Genomic DNA, 17,409 nt, shown 5'->3' with positions numbered 1-17,409 from the left:
TAAACCTTAAATTAAGAACAAAAAGCAACAGCAAAAAAATACATGTATTTTGACGATATTGCAATATGTACTTTGTGGCTGTGGTAACTAGTGGAAACCCCGCTCAACTGAATGGATCACATGATTTTTCTGCGTGAAATCAAACCTTACTGACAAGAAACGATTGTATATACACATAAAGAGCTATTTATAAATAGGGGGACTTTGAAATAATTGTATTTTCCCTTCTTCCATGAGGAAGCTGCTTTTGGGGGATTGAATTGCTGTTGTTGCCCTGCCTGGCAGCCTCACCTTCCTTCCCCCATCCGCGAGAACAGTGCATAACTGTGTACATCATCTTAGCATAATGGCAAATGAATCTCTTGAAAATGATGGAGGGACCGGTTCGAGAAATTCAAGAAATATAAATTTCACATCATCTGTGGATCTCAGCATGTCATTGGAATCGAGTGTTCAGACTCGAATATTTAAAATAATTGTAATCGGGGATTCAAATGTAGGGAAGACCTGCTTAACCTTCCGCTTCACCGGTGGGAGCTTTCCAGAGAAGACCGAGGCGACAATCGGTGTGGATTTCAGGGAGAAAGCAGTGGAAATAGAGGGCGAAAAAATAAAGGTCTCGTACAGATGCCTATTTAAGCATCTGTACGAGACAGGGCCGCTTTTCTTTCTTTCCTTGTGTCAATTAACCATGTATGTGTTAATCGCTTCAACCGTTATACATCTATGCATGACTGTCAATAACCCGAGTAGAGAATTATTTATTTCCATACGCAATTAAAATGTTCCATTTATATTTATATGGGTTGTTAGGTTGAATGTTTCTATTAAGTAATATATCCATCAGCAATGTTTGCGTATGTTTTGAGTTAAAGAATTGACAGTATAATTGTATGTTGCATCAGAGCACCATCACCATCATATCCTCAGATCACCTACTGTTTTCTTTGCACTTGCCTATAAACGAGTCGACAAACCTCTGAATGCCCCCTGCTTAACATGATGACCTAGTCCCAGTGTTTTTAACAACAGGCAGTGACATAGCTAATGTGATGTTTTAACAATATTTATCTTTGTCTGTCTTCTAATTGAGATTCACCATCAAAATAAAACCTGTGCTCAGTATGAAAGCATAAGCAAGAGCCTCTTTGTTCAATTATCTATTATTCATAAATGGAAGACATGCACTAAGGCAGCATTCAAAACACTGGGCCTTTTATAAAAGCATATATGTGGAGTTAATCTGTCCTCCCTTTTCCCATGTCCACTGGCTTCATAATGCAATGATCCTCCAAACATAATCATTAAACTAAGCCGGTTACCTACATTTTCCTTTGTATATTGTTCAGTTTTTTATTTATTCTGATTATGTCTCGACCCATTTAATATACCATCTATCTCTGACCAATACCAACGATTACTCTCTGGCCACTGGATCTGTTATTACTCCTCAACAGGTGCAGGTGTGGGACACTGCAGGACAGGAACGCTTCAGGAAGAGCATGGTAGAACACTACTACCACAATGTGCACGCTGTCGTTTTTGTTTACGATGTCACTAAGATGAACTCATTCCAGAACCTGAAGATGTGGATCCAGGAGGGCAACGGGCACCGTGTCTCACCCACTGTGCCTCGGGTACTGGTGGGCAACAAGTGTGACCTGGTTAGTCAGATACAAGTGCCCTCCAACACTGCCCTCAAGTTTGCAGACGCCCACAACATGCTGCTGTTTGAGACCTCGGCCAAGGACCCAAAGGAGAGCCAAAACGTGGACTCCATTTTCATGTGCCTTGCATGTCGGCTGAAGGCCCAGAAGTCCCTGCTGTACAGGGATGTGGAGAGGGAGGACGGAAGGGTTAGGCTTTCACAAGAGACAAATATTAATAAGAGCATCTGCCCTTGCTGAGGGAAATACTGTGACTCTCCTCCACTCTGCAATGATTCCTCCTCTCCTTTTAATACTGCTGTGGCTTGAATGGAAGAATTGAACATAAACAACATAAGAAGAAGATAGTGTTCTAATGTTAACATTTCTTGGAGGAATGTGCGTGCAGTTATTTCCATGTTTTTATTGAACGGTCTAATACGGTATTGTTGTCTATCTGTATACACCTCTTTTTGACCCTCTTTTGCTTTACTCTCTTTCTTTGATATATTATCATTATCACATTCTGTCTTTCCTCCTAATAATGGCCTTAAGGCAAGAGATGTTATCCAATGGTGTGTTTGTAAAATATGTTTATTTATTTTGAGTTGTACATATCTGTATATTTTTGCTGTCAGTATTATCGTTTCATGCCATATACATCTGTGTGACATGATTGCCACATTCTCACAAAGGGACTTTCATGAAGACTATTCCATTCTATTTGGGTATACCAGTCAAAATTTGACACATCTACTCATTCCAGGGTTCTTTATTATTACTATGTTTTACATTGTAGAATAATAGTGTAGACATAAAAACTATGAAATAACACATATGGAATCATGTAGTAACTAAAAAAGTGTTAAACATATCAAAATATATTTTAGATTCTTCAAAGTAGCCACCCTTAGCCTTGATGACAGCTTTGCACTCTTGGCATTCTCTCAATGTATCTATACAATCAGAGGAAGAGGCGAACCGAGAGAAAAAATTTGCTCTTCCCCATCAGGAGTTTTTGTATGGAGGTCAATGGGATTGTGTAATTCAGTCAACAAAAAAATGGAATGGCTTATTTGCTATGCGAGGCATATTTAATTGAATAGAAGTTTCGTAATGCTTCGGTTGTTATGAGTGTACTAATAAGTAGGACACGTGACTACTTTGAGAAAAACAACTTTATATCGGAGTTGTGCCTGTTCACATGGTCAGTGCTATGCGGGATCCTTAGGACTTCCCTACCCTTTACCCATACCATTTAAAATTTTAACTTCAATGGGGCAGGGATGTCCCAAGGATCCCAGATATTCTAGATTTTTTTTGGTGGGCATTACCTTTTTCTAATTTCTTAATCCCCACGATGCATATCAAAGTAGTGAAGGTATACACTGTATCAATGAATAAGGCTGATGAAACAGATCAAAGTGTTTAGCTTAAAATGTTGATAAAGTATTATTGCTTCACATTTTAAGCGCAGCATTGTAAACACGGTGGTAGGCCGAGCGGTTTCATAGACTTTGAGATGGAAATATCCATTCGAAATTTTGAAAGATGGGAGATTTAAAGATGCAACAAATATCATGGATTACTAATATGACTAGGATAATGCCTTTAGCTGCTAGATAATGAAAGTTGTTTTGAAAACCAATAGAACTGAAAACCAATAGAACAGGAGAGTGCATATGAGGAAGTCTTTATAACATAATTGCCTTCACGTTTCTATGGTGGGATTTTGGCTATAAGCTGCTTTGAAGCAAGGTAAGACATGCCTCATAATAGGAAGTAAAATGTCCAGGTTTCAAACAATTAAGGAACAGCAGATGGAAAGGCTTTGCCAAGTACCTTCTCAATTAAATGTTAGCTAGCTACAAAGTAGCCTATGCCTACCCGGAAGAATGTTATCATGATTATTTGCATCAATCCAGTGGCCATTTGTTTTGCAAACGCCATGTGTGCTACAGAAACACTGCTAACCAAACAACAGTGCTAGGTGCCTGCTCAGTTGAATTAAAGTCTAACTACACTCAAAAATCTAAATGTCTTAGATTTTTACCAGACCTCAAGTGGTCTGATGTGGTCCAATTTTGTTGTTTTCTATTAAAAAACCTATAAAAAAATATGAGCTTTCTCATTTTAGGTCATTGAGTCTGTCACTGTTTGTCTTTTTTTTTTTAATCACACGGCACTGTGCCTTCACCGGTTGGGCCGGTAGGGACATTTTTGGCTATATACCCACTTCTCCAGGCACCACTACACCGCTGCCGACACTATAGTTCCTGTTAGCATTCCTAAGATCTGGAGAAGAATGTTTTGCAAGCATGGAGAAGCCAGAGATAGCCAGACTAGTAAATTGGGCTAGGAAAAGGTGGGTATTAGAAAAAGGTCATAAGTGCATGTTCTGCAAACAGTACAGCAGATAAAGGCACGGCATGAGCATGATGAACGGATAGACATTGTTATGGACAATAAAACTGAGAAGACACTGTCTGTCCTTTTAAGTTTTGAAGGAGAGGCTTTACCTGATAAAGTCATGTAAGGATATATCAGTTATCCTGTGGGAGCTTTTGGGCCGAACCCACTAAGGCATTTGAGATGCCAACCTTATGGTCATATTGCAGTCTGGTGTATTCAGGATGCTTTGAACATTAACACTCAAAATTGGACAACTTTGTTACTTTGTGATTTTTGGGGGATGAAATGTAAAATAGGCACCATGTTTTTTTATGTGGTTTGACACTTTATTCAGCCAGTAATTAAATGAGATAGGAAAACAGGCAAATGCTAGAAACAGTGGGTTAGGAGCAGAGATTGATCCCTGTTCTCAGGTGGAAAGTTGTAACACTGCTGGCACATGTTCGACTAAACCAAGGCTCTGCACAGGAAATATTTGTATTTATTTTAACTCTTTAACTAGGCAAGTCAGTTAATTTTCAATGACGGCCTAGGAACAGTGGGTTAACTGCCTTGTTCAGAGGCAGAACAACAGATTTTTACCTTGTCCAATTGGGGATTTGATATTGCAACCTTTCGGTTACTAATCCAATGCTCTAACCACTAGGTTACCCTGCCACCCCCAAGGAAATATTCATGTTTGATGGCAGTAGGTAACCAAATCATAGACTGCAATCTCCATGTCCATAGACTGCTTTCAAGGCAAGGACACAATCATTTAATAATTTGGGTGAACTTTCTCTTTAAGTAATCATATTAACGACAGTGACCAGAGTAAAGGTAGTATGCATGTGTGCTATGCCTACTGCTTCCAGAATTTATAAAAAATGTTTACAGTAAATGTCACTGTATCTGGAACATGGATGACATAGCTGACAGTTTTCATGACAGTTTTAGATTTTGTACTACTTGAAATGTTGATATGAGATGTCCAATGTCACCAGGGCGTATGGGGTTATCTGTAACACAAATGTATGTTTTAGGACTCCTTATAACCAAGTGCATATTTAATGTATAGTTCTGAAATTGACTAAAATACTAACATGTACTGCCATGCTGTTAAATACTATCACACGCATAACACATAAACAAAACAATTCATTTTACTTACATTCATCTTTCTGTCTCACATAAACACCAGGTAGATTACTTATCCCCACGAGATAGCATTTAATTTCAATATACTGGACACTTAATTTCAACATATATTTGTGACTCAATTCCCACCATTAAAAACAAAGCAAACAACCACATTTTTAAGACTCACATCTGACACCAGCATGTTATGGGCAAGAGTGTCAGTTATGGGTCCCACTGACCCAGTAACTGCAGGACCTGGAGCCCCAGGGGGTCCAGGCAAGACAGGGAGACCCTACCCCACAAAAAAATACAAGAGAAGACATGTTGATTTTTGAACACTTAAATTTGGCCCATTCTACCTGTCACCTTCCAATGCATGCAAATGGTCCCCAGCTTGTGCTTTAATATAGTTTGTGTTCTCAGTCAACTTGCTTGGTAAAAGAATGGCCAATAAAGAAATATAAAATACTGAAAGATGTCGTGAAGGACTACATAGCTAAAAAGGAACATATAAATTCCTTGGTTAGACAAAATACATCTAGGAATATGTTCAGCTCGACATTAGCAAATTGGTTACACAACTTCAATGGCAAATTGCATTCCACTTGGAGATTCTGACGCTGTGGGATACTTCAGTCAAGGTTTGGTCTTGAATACAAACAGCTGTAATGGGTTCAGGGTTGTTTATACTAGTGACAGGTGTAGTGGACTATTAGCTGAACCAGCAAGGATGATGAGGAAATATGGCCTTTAGGTAATCAGTGGAGTGAAGATACAGTACACAGTGTTGTACGAGATCTTCAGTTTCTTGGCAATTTCTCGCATGGAATAGCCTTCATTTCTCAGAACAAGAATAAACTTATGAGTTTCGGAAGAAATGTCTTTGTTTCTGGCCATTTTGAGCCTGTAATTGAACACACAAATGTGTTTTCCTTTTTGACTCCATTAGCCTGTAGCCCTCTTCGCACTGCTGAAGCGAATCCCAGGCGGGCGCCTGCACTCTCTCTGGGTCGGCCGCCCACCTGTCGATTTCTTCCCACGTCGTATAATCCATGCTTCTGCTGTCCATAACGTCCTCCTTTAGCTCCTGCCAGTTTACACACTGCTCGGTCTGTGAGTGGTGGGTGTTTCTGTAACGACGTTCGTCTGTTGTAAGAAGAGAGTCAGACCGAAATGAGGCGTGTAGGTTATTCATGACTTTAATGAAGGAATTGCGGTACATGAAATAACTCATAAATACAAAAACAACAAACGGAACGTGAAACCTATTACAGCCTATCTGGTGAACACTACACAGAGACAGGAACAAACACCCACAAAATACAAAGCGAAAGTCAGGCTGTCTAAATACGGTTCTCAATCAGAGACAACGACAAGCACCTGACTCTGATTGAGAATCGCCTCAGGCAGCCAAGCCTAACTAGACACACCCCTAATCAGCCGCAATCCCAAATAATACAAACCCCAATACGAATACAACATATAAACCCATGTCACACCCTGGCCTACCCAAACATATAACAAAAACACAAAATACAATGACCAAGGCGTGACACATTTCATCAGAAAATTTAACAATAAGATAGAATGAGACCCTACTAATTTCACATTTGAAGTCCCCTGCCTTTGCCAGTATGTCTTCCAGCTGATTTCAAAAATGCTTTACAGCGAAAGCAACACAAGCGATTATGTTAGGTCACCACCAATTAGTCATTTGTTTTCAATATAAAAAGTGCATCTCGTTATTGGTGGGTGGGGTTTTCCCTATACATTTCCAGTGTTTCCCAGTGGCCAGAATATTACCATTATTTGTAAAGGTTGGCCTGCCTTGAGAGGACAAGAGACGTGAAGGTGACTTACACCAAACTTCCAGTAATGGCAGTCTGGCAGTTGAATTGTAAGTATGGCAAAAGTATTACCTCCAGCCAGGATCAGCTCTCCTTCTCCCTGGGTACGACTCCCTAAACCTTTGTAAATTTTGCTGTTTCTAATTTAAAGTGAAGCTAAAAAGTATATAGTTGAAGTCGGAAGTTTACATACACTTAGGTTGGAGTCATTAAAACTAGTTTTTCAACCACTCCACAAATTGTTAACAAACTATAGTTTTGGCAAGTCAGTTAGGATATCTACTTAGTGCATGACAAGTAATTTTTCCAACAATTATTTACAGACAGATTATTTCACTTTTCACTGTATCAGAATTCCAGTGGGTCAGAAGTTTACATTCACTAAATTGACTATGCCTTTAAAGAGCTTGGAAAATTCCAGAAAATGATGTCATGGCTTTAGAAGCTACTGCTAGGCTAATTGACATCATTTGGCGGTATACCTGTGGATGTATTTCAAAGCCTACCTTCAAACTCATTACCTCTGCTTGACATCATGGGGAAATCAAAAGAAATCAGCCAAGACCTCAATTTCCAAATGCCTGAAGGTGCCACGTTCATCTGTACAAACAATAGTATGCAAGTATAAACACCATGGGACCACCCAGCCGTCATACCACTCAGGATGGAGATGCGTTCTGTCTCCTAGAGATGAACGCACTTTGATGGACCTTGTGAAGATGCTGGAGGAAACAGGTACAAAAGTATCTATATCCACAGTAAAATGAGTCCTATATTGACACAATCTGAAAGGCGGCTCAGCAAGGAAGAAGCCACTGCTGCAAAACCGCCATTAAAAAGTCAGACTACGGTTTGCAACTGCACATGGGGACAAAGATTATACTTTTTGTGGAAATGTTCTCTGGTCTGATGAAACAAAAATATAACTGTTTGGCCATAATGGCCATCGTTATCTTTGGAGAAAAAAGGGGGAAGCTTGCAAGTCAAAGAACACCATCCCAACCGTGAAGCATGGGGGTGGCAGCATCATGTTGTGGGGGTGCTTTGCTGCAGGAGGGACTGGTGCACTTCACAAAATAGATGTCATCATGAGGGAGGAAAAAATATGTGGATATATTGAAGCAACATGTCAAGACTACAGTCAGGAAGTTAAAACTTGGTCGCAAATGGGTCTTCCAAATGGACAATGACCCCAAGCATACTTCCAAAGTTGTGGCAAAATGGCTTAAGGACAACAAAGTCAAGGTATTGGATTGACCATCACAAAGCCCTGACCTCAATTCTATAGAACATTTGTTGGCAGAACTGACAAAGAGTGTGAGAGCAAGGAGGCCTACAAACCTGACTCAGTTACACCAGCTCTGTCAGGAGGAATGGGCAAGAATTCACTCAACTTATTGTGGGCATCTTGTGGAAGGCTACCCAAAACATTTGACCCAAGTTAAACAATTTAAAAGGCAATGATACCAAATACTAATTGAGTGTATGTAAACTTCTGACCCACTGGGAATGTGATAAAATAAATAAAAGCTGAAATAAATCAAATCAATTTGTCCACCCAATCACTCTTTCCACTAACCCCTCAAAATCTACCAACCCTGTGGTCACATGTCCCTAATTCCACCTCCCTCTCACCCCCAACCACACCTTTCCTCCATTTCATACCTTAACTACAGACACAGTTTTCAAACCCCGTTCATGATAAGACACAAGGGTACCCCTTATGTGTTTCATGGTGCCGGAGAAGATGGCTAACGTAAAAAAAATTATATATATTTGTAACTTGTGTTTTTACTTATTTTGTACATAATTTTGCTGCCACCTCCTCTTATGACCGAAAATATCTTCTGGGCATCAGAACAGCGATTATTCACCATGAACTGGCAGAATATTTATTTCCTTTAATGAGTCCGACGAGCCCAGGAACAGGCCCAAATCCCTGTCATTTGCGTGAATAGAAGATGGAGAAAGAGAGGGCAGAGGTTGGGCTGCCTTCTGAGAATTCGTAGGCGATTGAATAAAACCTCACTGCCTTCCATTCTACTAGCTCACGTGCAATCATTGGAAAATAAAATTGACGACCTAAGAGGAAGATTAAACTACCAACGGGACATTAAAAACTGTAATATCTTATGCTTCACGGAGTTGTGGCTGAACGACGACATTATCAACATACAGCTGGCTGGTTATATGCTGTATAGGCAGGATAGAACAGCAACGTCTGTTAAGACAAGGGGTGGCGGACTATGTATATTTGTAAACAACAGCTGGTGCACGATATCTAAGGAAGTCTTGAGGTTTTGCTCGCCTGAGGTAGAGTATCTCATGATAAGCTGTAGACCACACTATCTACCTAAAGAGTTTATCTGTATTTTTCGTAGCTGTCTACATACCGCCACAGACCGATGCTGGCACTAAGACCGCACTCAATGAGCTGTATTCTGCAATATGCAAACAGGAAAACGCTCATCCAGAGGTGATGCTCCTAGTGGCTGGGGACTTTAATGCAGGGAAACTTAAATCCGTATGATCAAATTTCTATCAGCATGTTAAATGTGCAAACAGAGGGGGAAAATCTCTCGACCACCTTTACTCCACACACAGAGACGTGTACAAATCTCTCCCTTGCCCTCCATTTGGTAAATATGACCATAATGCTATCCTCCTGATTCCTGCTTACAAGCAAAAATTAAAGCAGGAAGCAGCAGTGACTCGGTCTATAAAAAAAGTTTTCAGATGAAGCCGATGCTAAGCTACAGGACTGTTTTGCTAGCACAGACTGGAATATGTTCTGGGATTATTCTGATGGCATTGAGGAGTACACCACATCAGTCACTGGATTCATTAATAAGTGCATCAATGACATCATCCCCACAGTGACCACACGTACATACCCCAACCAGAAGCCATGGACTACAGGCAACATCCGCACTGAGCTAAAGGCTAGAGCTGCCACTTTCAAGGAGAGGGACTCTAAACCCGGAAGCTTATAAGAAATCCCACTATGCCCTCTGACGAACCATCAAACAGGCAAAGCGCCAATACAGGACTAAGATCGAATCGTACTACACCAGCTTTGAAGTTCTTCGGATGTGGCAGGGCTTGGAAACCATTAGACTACAAAGGGAATCACAACCGAGAGCTGCCCAGTGACACGAGCCTACCAGACAAGCTAAACTATTTCTATGCTCGCTTTGAGGCAAATAACACTGAAACATGAATGAGAGCACCAGCTGTTCCAGACGACTGTGTCTCAGGCTCTCCGCAGCCGATGTGAGTAAGACCTTTAAACAGGTCAACATTCACAAGGCTGCAGGGCCAGATGGATTACCAGGACATGTCCTGCGAGCATGCGCTGACCGCGTGTCTCTAATACCAATATGTTTTAAGCAGACCACTATAGTCCCTGTGCCCAAAAACACTAAGGTAACCTGCCTAAATTACTACTGACCTGTAGCACTCATGTCTGTAGCCATGAAGGTCTTTGAAAGGCTGGTTGGTCATGGCTCACATCAACACCATTATCCCAGAAACCCTAAACCCACTCCAATTTGCATACTGCCCTAATAGATCCACAGATGATGCAATCTCTATTGCACTCCACACTGCCCTTTCCCACCTGGACAAAAGGAACACCTATGTGAGAATGCTATTCATTGACTATAGCTCAGCGTTCAACACCATAGTTCTCTCAAAGCTCATCAAAAAGCTAAGGACCCTTGGACTAAACACCTCCCTCTGCAACTGGATCCTGAACTTCCTTACGGGCCTCGCCCAGGTGGTAAGGGTAGGAAACAACACATCCACCACGCTGATCCTCAACACAGGGGCGCCCTCAAGAGTGCGTGCACAGTCCCCTCCTGTACTCCCTGTTCACTCATGACTGCACGGCCAGGCATGACTCCGACACCATAATTAAGTTTTCCGATGACACAATAGTGGTAGGCCTGATCACTGACAATGATGAGACAGCCTATTGGGAGGAGGTCAGTGACCTGGCCGTGTGGTACAAGGACAACAACCTCTCCCTCAACGTGATCAAGACAAAGTAGATAATTGTGGACTACAGGAAATGGAGGACCGAGCACGCCCCCATTCTCATCGACTGGGCTGTAGTGGAGCAGGTTGAGAGCTTCAATTGTGTAGTCTAGAGCGATTTTCTAGGTTCGCTAGCCATCTATTGTCGTTCTTTTAACGCAACGTAACGTAAACAACACTGCTAGCTAGCCTGCTAGCCCCCGAATAGCAACACTGCAGAAACTATTACACTCAACGGAACGACTTGATTAGTGTAGTGTCAACAACGCACCCACTGCCAGCTGGCCTACTTCAGCAGTACTGTATCACTTTAATCATTTTAGTCAATAAGATTCTTGCTACGTAGCTTAACTTTCTGAACATTCGAGACGTGTAGTCCACTTGTCATTCCAATCTCCTTTGCATTAGCGTAGCCTCTTCTGTAGCCTGTCAACTATGTGTCTGTTTATCCCTGTTCTCTCCTCTCTGCACAGACCATACAAACGCTCCTCACCGCGTGGCCGCGGCCACCCTACTCTGGTGGTCCCAGCGCGCACGACCCACGTGGAGTTCCAGGTCTCCGGTAGCCTCTGGAACTGCCAATCTGCGGTCAACAAGGCAGAGTTCATCTCAGCCTATGCCTCCCTCCAGTCCCTCGACTTCTTGGCACTGACGGAAACATGGATCACCTGTCATGCAGGTGAAAGAGGACCCAAAAGCGACTTAACAGAAACAGAGTTTATTCAAGTCCAAACAGGGAATAACAGAAATCCTCTAGTCTGTAGAGGGGAATAACAGGAGAAGCGGCCACAGACTGCAGGTCGCTTCGGGTAGGCGCAGGCCGTAGTTGACAGAGACACCTGCTCACACGCAGCATCTGATGAAGGCAAAAAACACGACAGGACAGGGCGATACACAATCACAGCAAAAAACACGACAGGACAGGGCGATACACAATCACAGCACGGTGAATTCTAAACAAGGAACCGACAGGACAGGAACGGAACACAAAGGAATAAATAGGGACTCCAATCAGGGGAAAGGATCGGGAACAGGTGTGGGAAGACTAAATGATGATTAGGGAATAGGAACAGCTGGGAGCAGGAACGGAACGATAGAGAGAAGAGAGAGCGAGAGAGTGAGAGAGGGAGGGGGAGAGAGAGGGATAGAAAGAGGGAAAGAACCTAATAAGACCAGCAGAGGGAAACGAATAGAATGGGGAGCACAGGGACAAGACATGATAATAAATGACAAACATGACAGTACCCCCCCACTCACCGAGCGCCTCCTGGCGCACTCGAGGAGGAATCCTGGCGGCAACGGAGGAAATCATCGATGAGTGAACGGTCCAGCACGTCCCGAGACGGAACCCAACTCCTCTCCTCAGGACCGTAACCCTCCCAATCCACTAAGTATTGGTGACCCCGTCCCCGAGAACGCATGTCCATGATCTTATGTACCTTGTAAATAGGTGCGCTCTCGACAAGGACGGGAGGGGGGGAGGGAAGACGAACGGGGGTGCGAAGAAAGGGTTTAACACAGGAGACATGGAAGACAGGATGGACGCGACGAAGATGTCGCGGAAGAAGCAGTCGCACAGCGACAGGATTGACGACCTGGGAGACACGGAACGGACCAATGAACCGCGGAGTCAACTTACGAGAAGCTGTCGTAAGAGGAAGGTTGCGAGTGGAAAGCCACACTCTCTGGCCGCAACAATACCTTGGACTCTTAATCCTGCGTTTATTGGCGGCTCTCACCGTCTGTGCCCTGTAACGGCAAAGTGCAGACCTCACCCTCCTCCAGGTGCGCTCACAACGTTGGACAAACGCTTGAGCGGAGGGAACGCTGGACTCGGCAAGCTGGGATGAGAACAGAGGAGGCTGGTAACCCAGACTACTCTGAAACGGAGATAACCCGGTAGCAGACGAAGGAAGCGAATTGTGAGCGTATTCTGCCCAGGGGAGCTGTTCTGCCCAAGACGCAGGGTTTCTGAAAGAAAGGCTGCGTAGTATGCGACCAATCGTCTGATTGGCCCTCTCTGCTTGACCGTTAGACTGGGGATGAAACCCGGAAGAGAGACTGACGGACGCACCAATCAAACGACAGAACTCCCTCCAAAACTGTGACGTGAATTGCGGGCCTCTGTCTGAAACGGCGTCTAACGGAAGGCCATGAATTCTGAATACATTCTCAATAATGATTTGTGCCGTCTCCTTAGCGGAAGGAAGTTTAGCGAGGGGAATGAAATGTGCCGCCTTAGAGAACCTATCGACAACCGTAAGAATCACAGTCTTCCCCGCAGACAAAGGCAGACCGGTAATGAAGTCTAAGGCGATGTGAGACCATGGTCGAGAAGGAATGGGGAGCGGTCTGAGACGACCGGCAGGAGGAGAGTTACCCGACTTAGTCTGCGCGCAGTCCGAACAAGCAGCCACGAAACGGCGCGTGTCACGCTCCTGAGTCGGCCACCAAAAGCGCTGGCGAATAGACGCAAGAGTGCCTCGAACACCGGGATGACCAGCTAACTTGGCAGAGTGAGCCCACTGAAGAACAGCCAGACGAGTGGAAACAGGAACGAAAAGGAGGTTACTAGGACAAGCGCGCGGCGACGCAGTGTGCGTGAGTGCTTGCTTAACCTGTCTTTCAATTCCCCAGACTGTTAACCCGACAACACGCCCATAAGGAAGAATCCCCTCGGGATCAGTAGAAGCCACAGAAGAACTAAACAGACGGGATAAGGCATCAGGCTTGGTGTTCTTGCTACCCGGACGGTAAGAAATCACAAACTCGAAACGAGCGAAAAACAACGCCCAACGAGCTTGACGGGCATTAAGTCGTTTGGCAGAACGGATGTACTCAAGGTTCTTATGGTCTGTCCAAACGACAAAAGGAACGGTCGCCCCCTCCAACCACTGTCGCCATTCGCCTAGGGCTAAGCGGATGGCGAGCAGTTCACGGTTACCCACATCATAGTTGCGCTCAGATGGCGACAGGCGATGAGAAAAATAAGCGCAAGGATGAACCTTATCGTCAGACTGGAAGCGCTGGGATAGAATGGCTCCCACGCCTACCTCTGAAGCGTCAACCTCGACAATGAATTGTCTAGTGACGTCAGGAGTAACGAGGATAGGAGCGGACGTAAAACGTTCTTTTAGAAGATCAAAAGCTCCCTGGGCGGAACCGGACCACTTAAAACACGTCTTGACAGAAGTAAGAGCTGTGAGAGGGGCAGCAACTTGACCGAAATTACGAATGAAACGCCGATAGAAATTAGCGAAACCTAAAAAGCGCTGCAACTCGACACGTGACCTTGGAACGGGCCAATCACTGACAGCTTGGACCTTAGCGGAATCCATCTGAATGCCTTCAGCGGAAATAACGGAACCGAGAAAAGTAACGGAGGAGACATGAAAAGAGCACTTCTCAGCCTTTACGTAGAGACAATTCTCTAAAAGGCGCTGTAGAACACGTCGAACGTGCTGAACATGAATCTCGAGTGACGGAGAAAAAATCAGGATATCGTCAAGATAGACAAAAACAAAGATGTTCAGCATGTCTCTCAGAACATCATTAACTAATGCCTGAAAAACAGCTGGCGCATTGGCGAGACCGAACGGCAGAACCCGGTACTCAAAATGCCCTAACGGAGTGTTAAACGCCGTTTTCCACTCGTCCCCCTCTCTGATGCGCACGAGATGGTAAGCGTTACGAAGGTCCAACTTAGTAAAGCACCTGGCTCCCTGCAGAATCTCGAAGGCTGATGACATAAGGGGAAGCGGATAACGATTCTTAACCGTTATGTCATTCAGCCCTCGATAATCCACGCAGGGGCGCAGAGTACCGTCCTTCTTCTTAACAAAAAGAACCCCGCCCCGGCCGGAGAGGAAGAAGGCACTATGGTACCGGCGTCAAGAGACACAGACAAATAATCCTCGAGAGCCTTACGTTCGGGAGCCGACAGAGAGTATAGTCTACCCCGAGGAGGAGTGGTCCCCGGAAGGAGATCAATACTACAATCATACGACCGGTGAGGAGGAAGGGAGTTGGCTCGGGACCGACTGAAGACCGTGCGCAGATCATGATATTCCTCCGGCACTCCTGTCAAATCGCCAGGTTCCTCCTGAGAAGTAGGGACAGAAGAAACGGGAGGGATGGCAGACATTAAACACTTCACATGACAAGAAACGTTCCAGGATAGGATAGAATTACTAGACCAATTAATAGAAGGATTATGACATACTAGCCAGGGATGACCCAAAACAACAGGTGTAAACGGTGAACGGAAAATCAAAAAAGAAATAGTCTCACTGTGGTTACCAGATACTGTGAGGGTTAAAGGTAGTGTCTCAAATCTGATACTGGGAAGATGACTACCATCTAAGGCGAACATGGGCGTAGGCTTCTCTAACTCTCTGAAAGGAATGTCATGTTTCCGAACCCATGCTTCGTCCATGAAACAACCCTCAGCCCCAGAGTCTATCAAGGCACTACATGTAGCACCCGAACCGGTCCAGCGTAGATGGACCGACAAAGTAGTACAGGATTTTGATGGAGAGACTTGAGTAGTTGCGCTCACCTGTAGCCCTCCGCTTACAGATGAGCTCTGGCTTTTACTGGACATGAATTAACAAAATGTCCAGCAACTCCGCAATAGAGGCACAGGCGGTTGGTGATCCTCCGTTCCCTCTCCTTAGTCGAGATGCGAATCCCTCCCAGCTGCATGGGCTCAGTCTCAAAGCCAGAGGAGGGAGATGGTTGCGATGCGGAGCAGGGAAACACCGTTGATGCGAGCTCTCTTCCACGAGCCCGGTGACGAAGATCTACCCGTCGTTCTATGCGGATGGCGAGAGCAATCAAAGAGTCCACATCTGAAGGAACCTCCCGGGAGAGAATCTCATCCTTAACCACTGCGTGGAGTCCCTCCAGAAAACGAGCGAGCAGCGCCGGCTCGTTCCACTCACTAGAGGCAGCAAGAGTGCGAAACTCAATAGAATAGTCCGTTATGGACCGTTCACCTTGGCATAAGGAAGCCAGGGCCCTAGAAGCCTCCCCACCAAAAACTGAACGGTCAAAAACCCGAATCATCTCCTCTTTAAAGTTCTGGAACTTGTTAGAGCAATCAGCCCTTGCCTCCCAGATAGCTGTGCCCCATTCTCGAGCCCGGCCAGTAAGGAGTGAAATGACGTAAGCAACCCGAGCTCTCTCTCTAGAGTATGTGTTGGGTTGGAGAGAGAACACAATCTCACACTGCGTGAGAAAGGAGCGGCACTCAGTGGGCTGCCCGGAGTAGCAAGGTGGGTTATTAACCCTAGGTTCTGGAGGCTCGGCAGGCCAGGAAGTAACAGGTGGCACGAGACGTAGACTCTGGAACTGTCCAGAGAGGTCGGAAACCTGAGCGGCCAGGTTCTCCACGGCATGGCGAGCAGCAGACAATTCCTGCTCGTGTCTGCCGAGCATGGCTCCTTGGATCTCGACGGCAGTGTAACGAGCGTCTGACGTCGCTGGGTCCATTCCTTGGTCGGTTCCTTCTGTCATGCAGGTGAAAGAGGACCCAAAAGCGACTTAACAGAAACAGAGTTTATTCAAGTCCAAACAGGGAATAACAGAAATCCTCTAGTCTGTAGAGGGGAATAACAGGAGAAGCGGCCACAGACTGCAGGTCGCTTCGGGTAGGCGCAGGCCGTAGTTGACAGAGACACCTGCTCACACGCAGCATCTGATGAAGGCAAAAAACACGACAGGACAGGGCGATACACAATCACAGCAAAAACACGACAGGACAGGGCGATACACAATCACAGCACGGTGAATTCTAAACAAGGAACCGACAGGACAGGAACGGAACACAAAGGAATAAATAGGGACTCCAATCAGGGGAAAGGATCGGGAACAGGTGTGGGAAGACTAAATGATGATTAGGGGAATAGGAACAGCTGGGAGCAGGAACGGAACGATAGAGAGAAGAGAGAGCGAGAGAGTGAGAGAGGGAGGGGGAGAGAGAGGGATAGAAAGAGGGAAAGAACCTAATAAGACCAGCAGAGGGAAACGAATAGAATGGGGAGCACAGGGACAAGACATGATAATAAATGACAAACATGACATCACCACAGACAACACTGCTACTCCTACTGCTCTCTCTTCGTCCGCCCACGTGTTCTCGCACACCCCGAGAGCGTCTGGTCAGCGGGGTGGTGGCACCGGGATCCTCATCTCTCCCAAGTGGTCATTCTCTCTTTCTCCCCTTACCCATCTGTCTATCGCCTCCTTTGAATTCCATGCTGTCACAGTTACTAGCCCTTTCAAGCTTAACATCCTTATCATTTATCGCCCTCCAGGTTCCCTCGGAGAGTTCATCAATGAGCTTG

General features: G+C 44.9%; 1 protein-coding gene across 1 annotated transcript; it reads left to right on the top strand.

Annotated features, from left to right (window-relative positions):
* Nucleotides 1–346: 346 nt before the first annotated feature.
* Nucleotides 347–2,180, top strand: LOC123992419 (ras-related protein Rab-33A-like). The gene is made up of 2 exons (XM_046293560.1): nucleotides 347–616; nucleotides 1,458–2,180. The coding sequence occupies exons 1-2, from the start codon at nucleotides 347–349 to the stop codon at nucleotides 1,905–1,907; spliced, it is 720 nt and encodes a 239-aa protein (XP_046149516.1). The 3' UTR covers nucleotides 1,908–2,180.
* The last annotated feature ends 15,229 nt before the right edge of the window (nucleotides 2,181–17,409 follow it).

This window comes from Oncorhynchus gorbuscha, linkage group LG13 (genome assembly GCF_021184085.1).
Source record: "Oncorhynchus gorbuscha isolate QuinsamMale2020 ecotype Even-year linkage group LG13, OgorEven_v1.0, whole genome shotgun sequence".
NCBI lineage: Eukaryota > Metazoa > Chordata > Actinopteri > Salmoniformes > Salmonidae > Oncorhynchus > Oncorhynchus gorbuscha.
The sequence above is the reverse complement of the archived record's forward strand: the minus strand, read 5'-3'. Positions and strand labels throughout refer to the sequence as shown.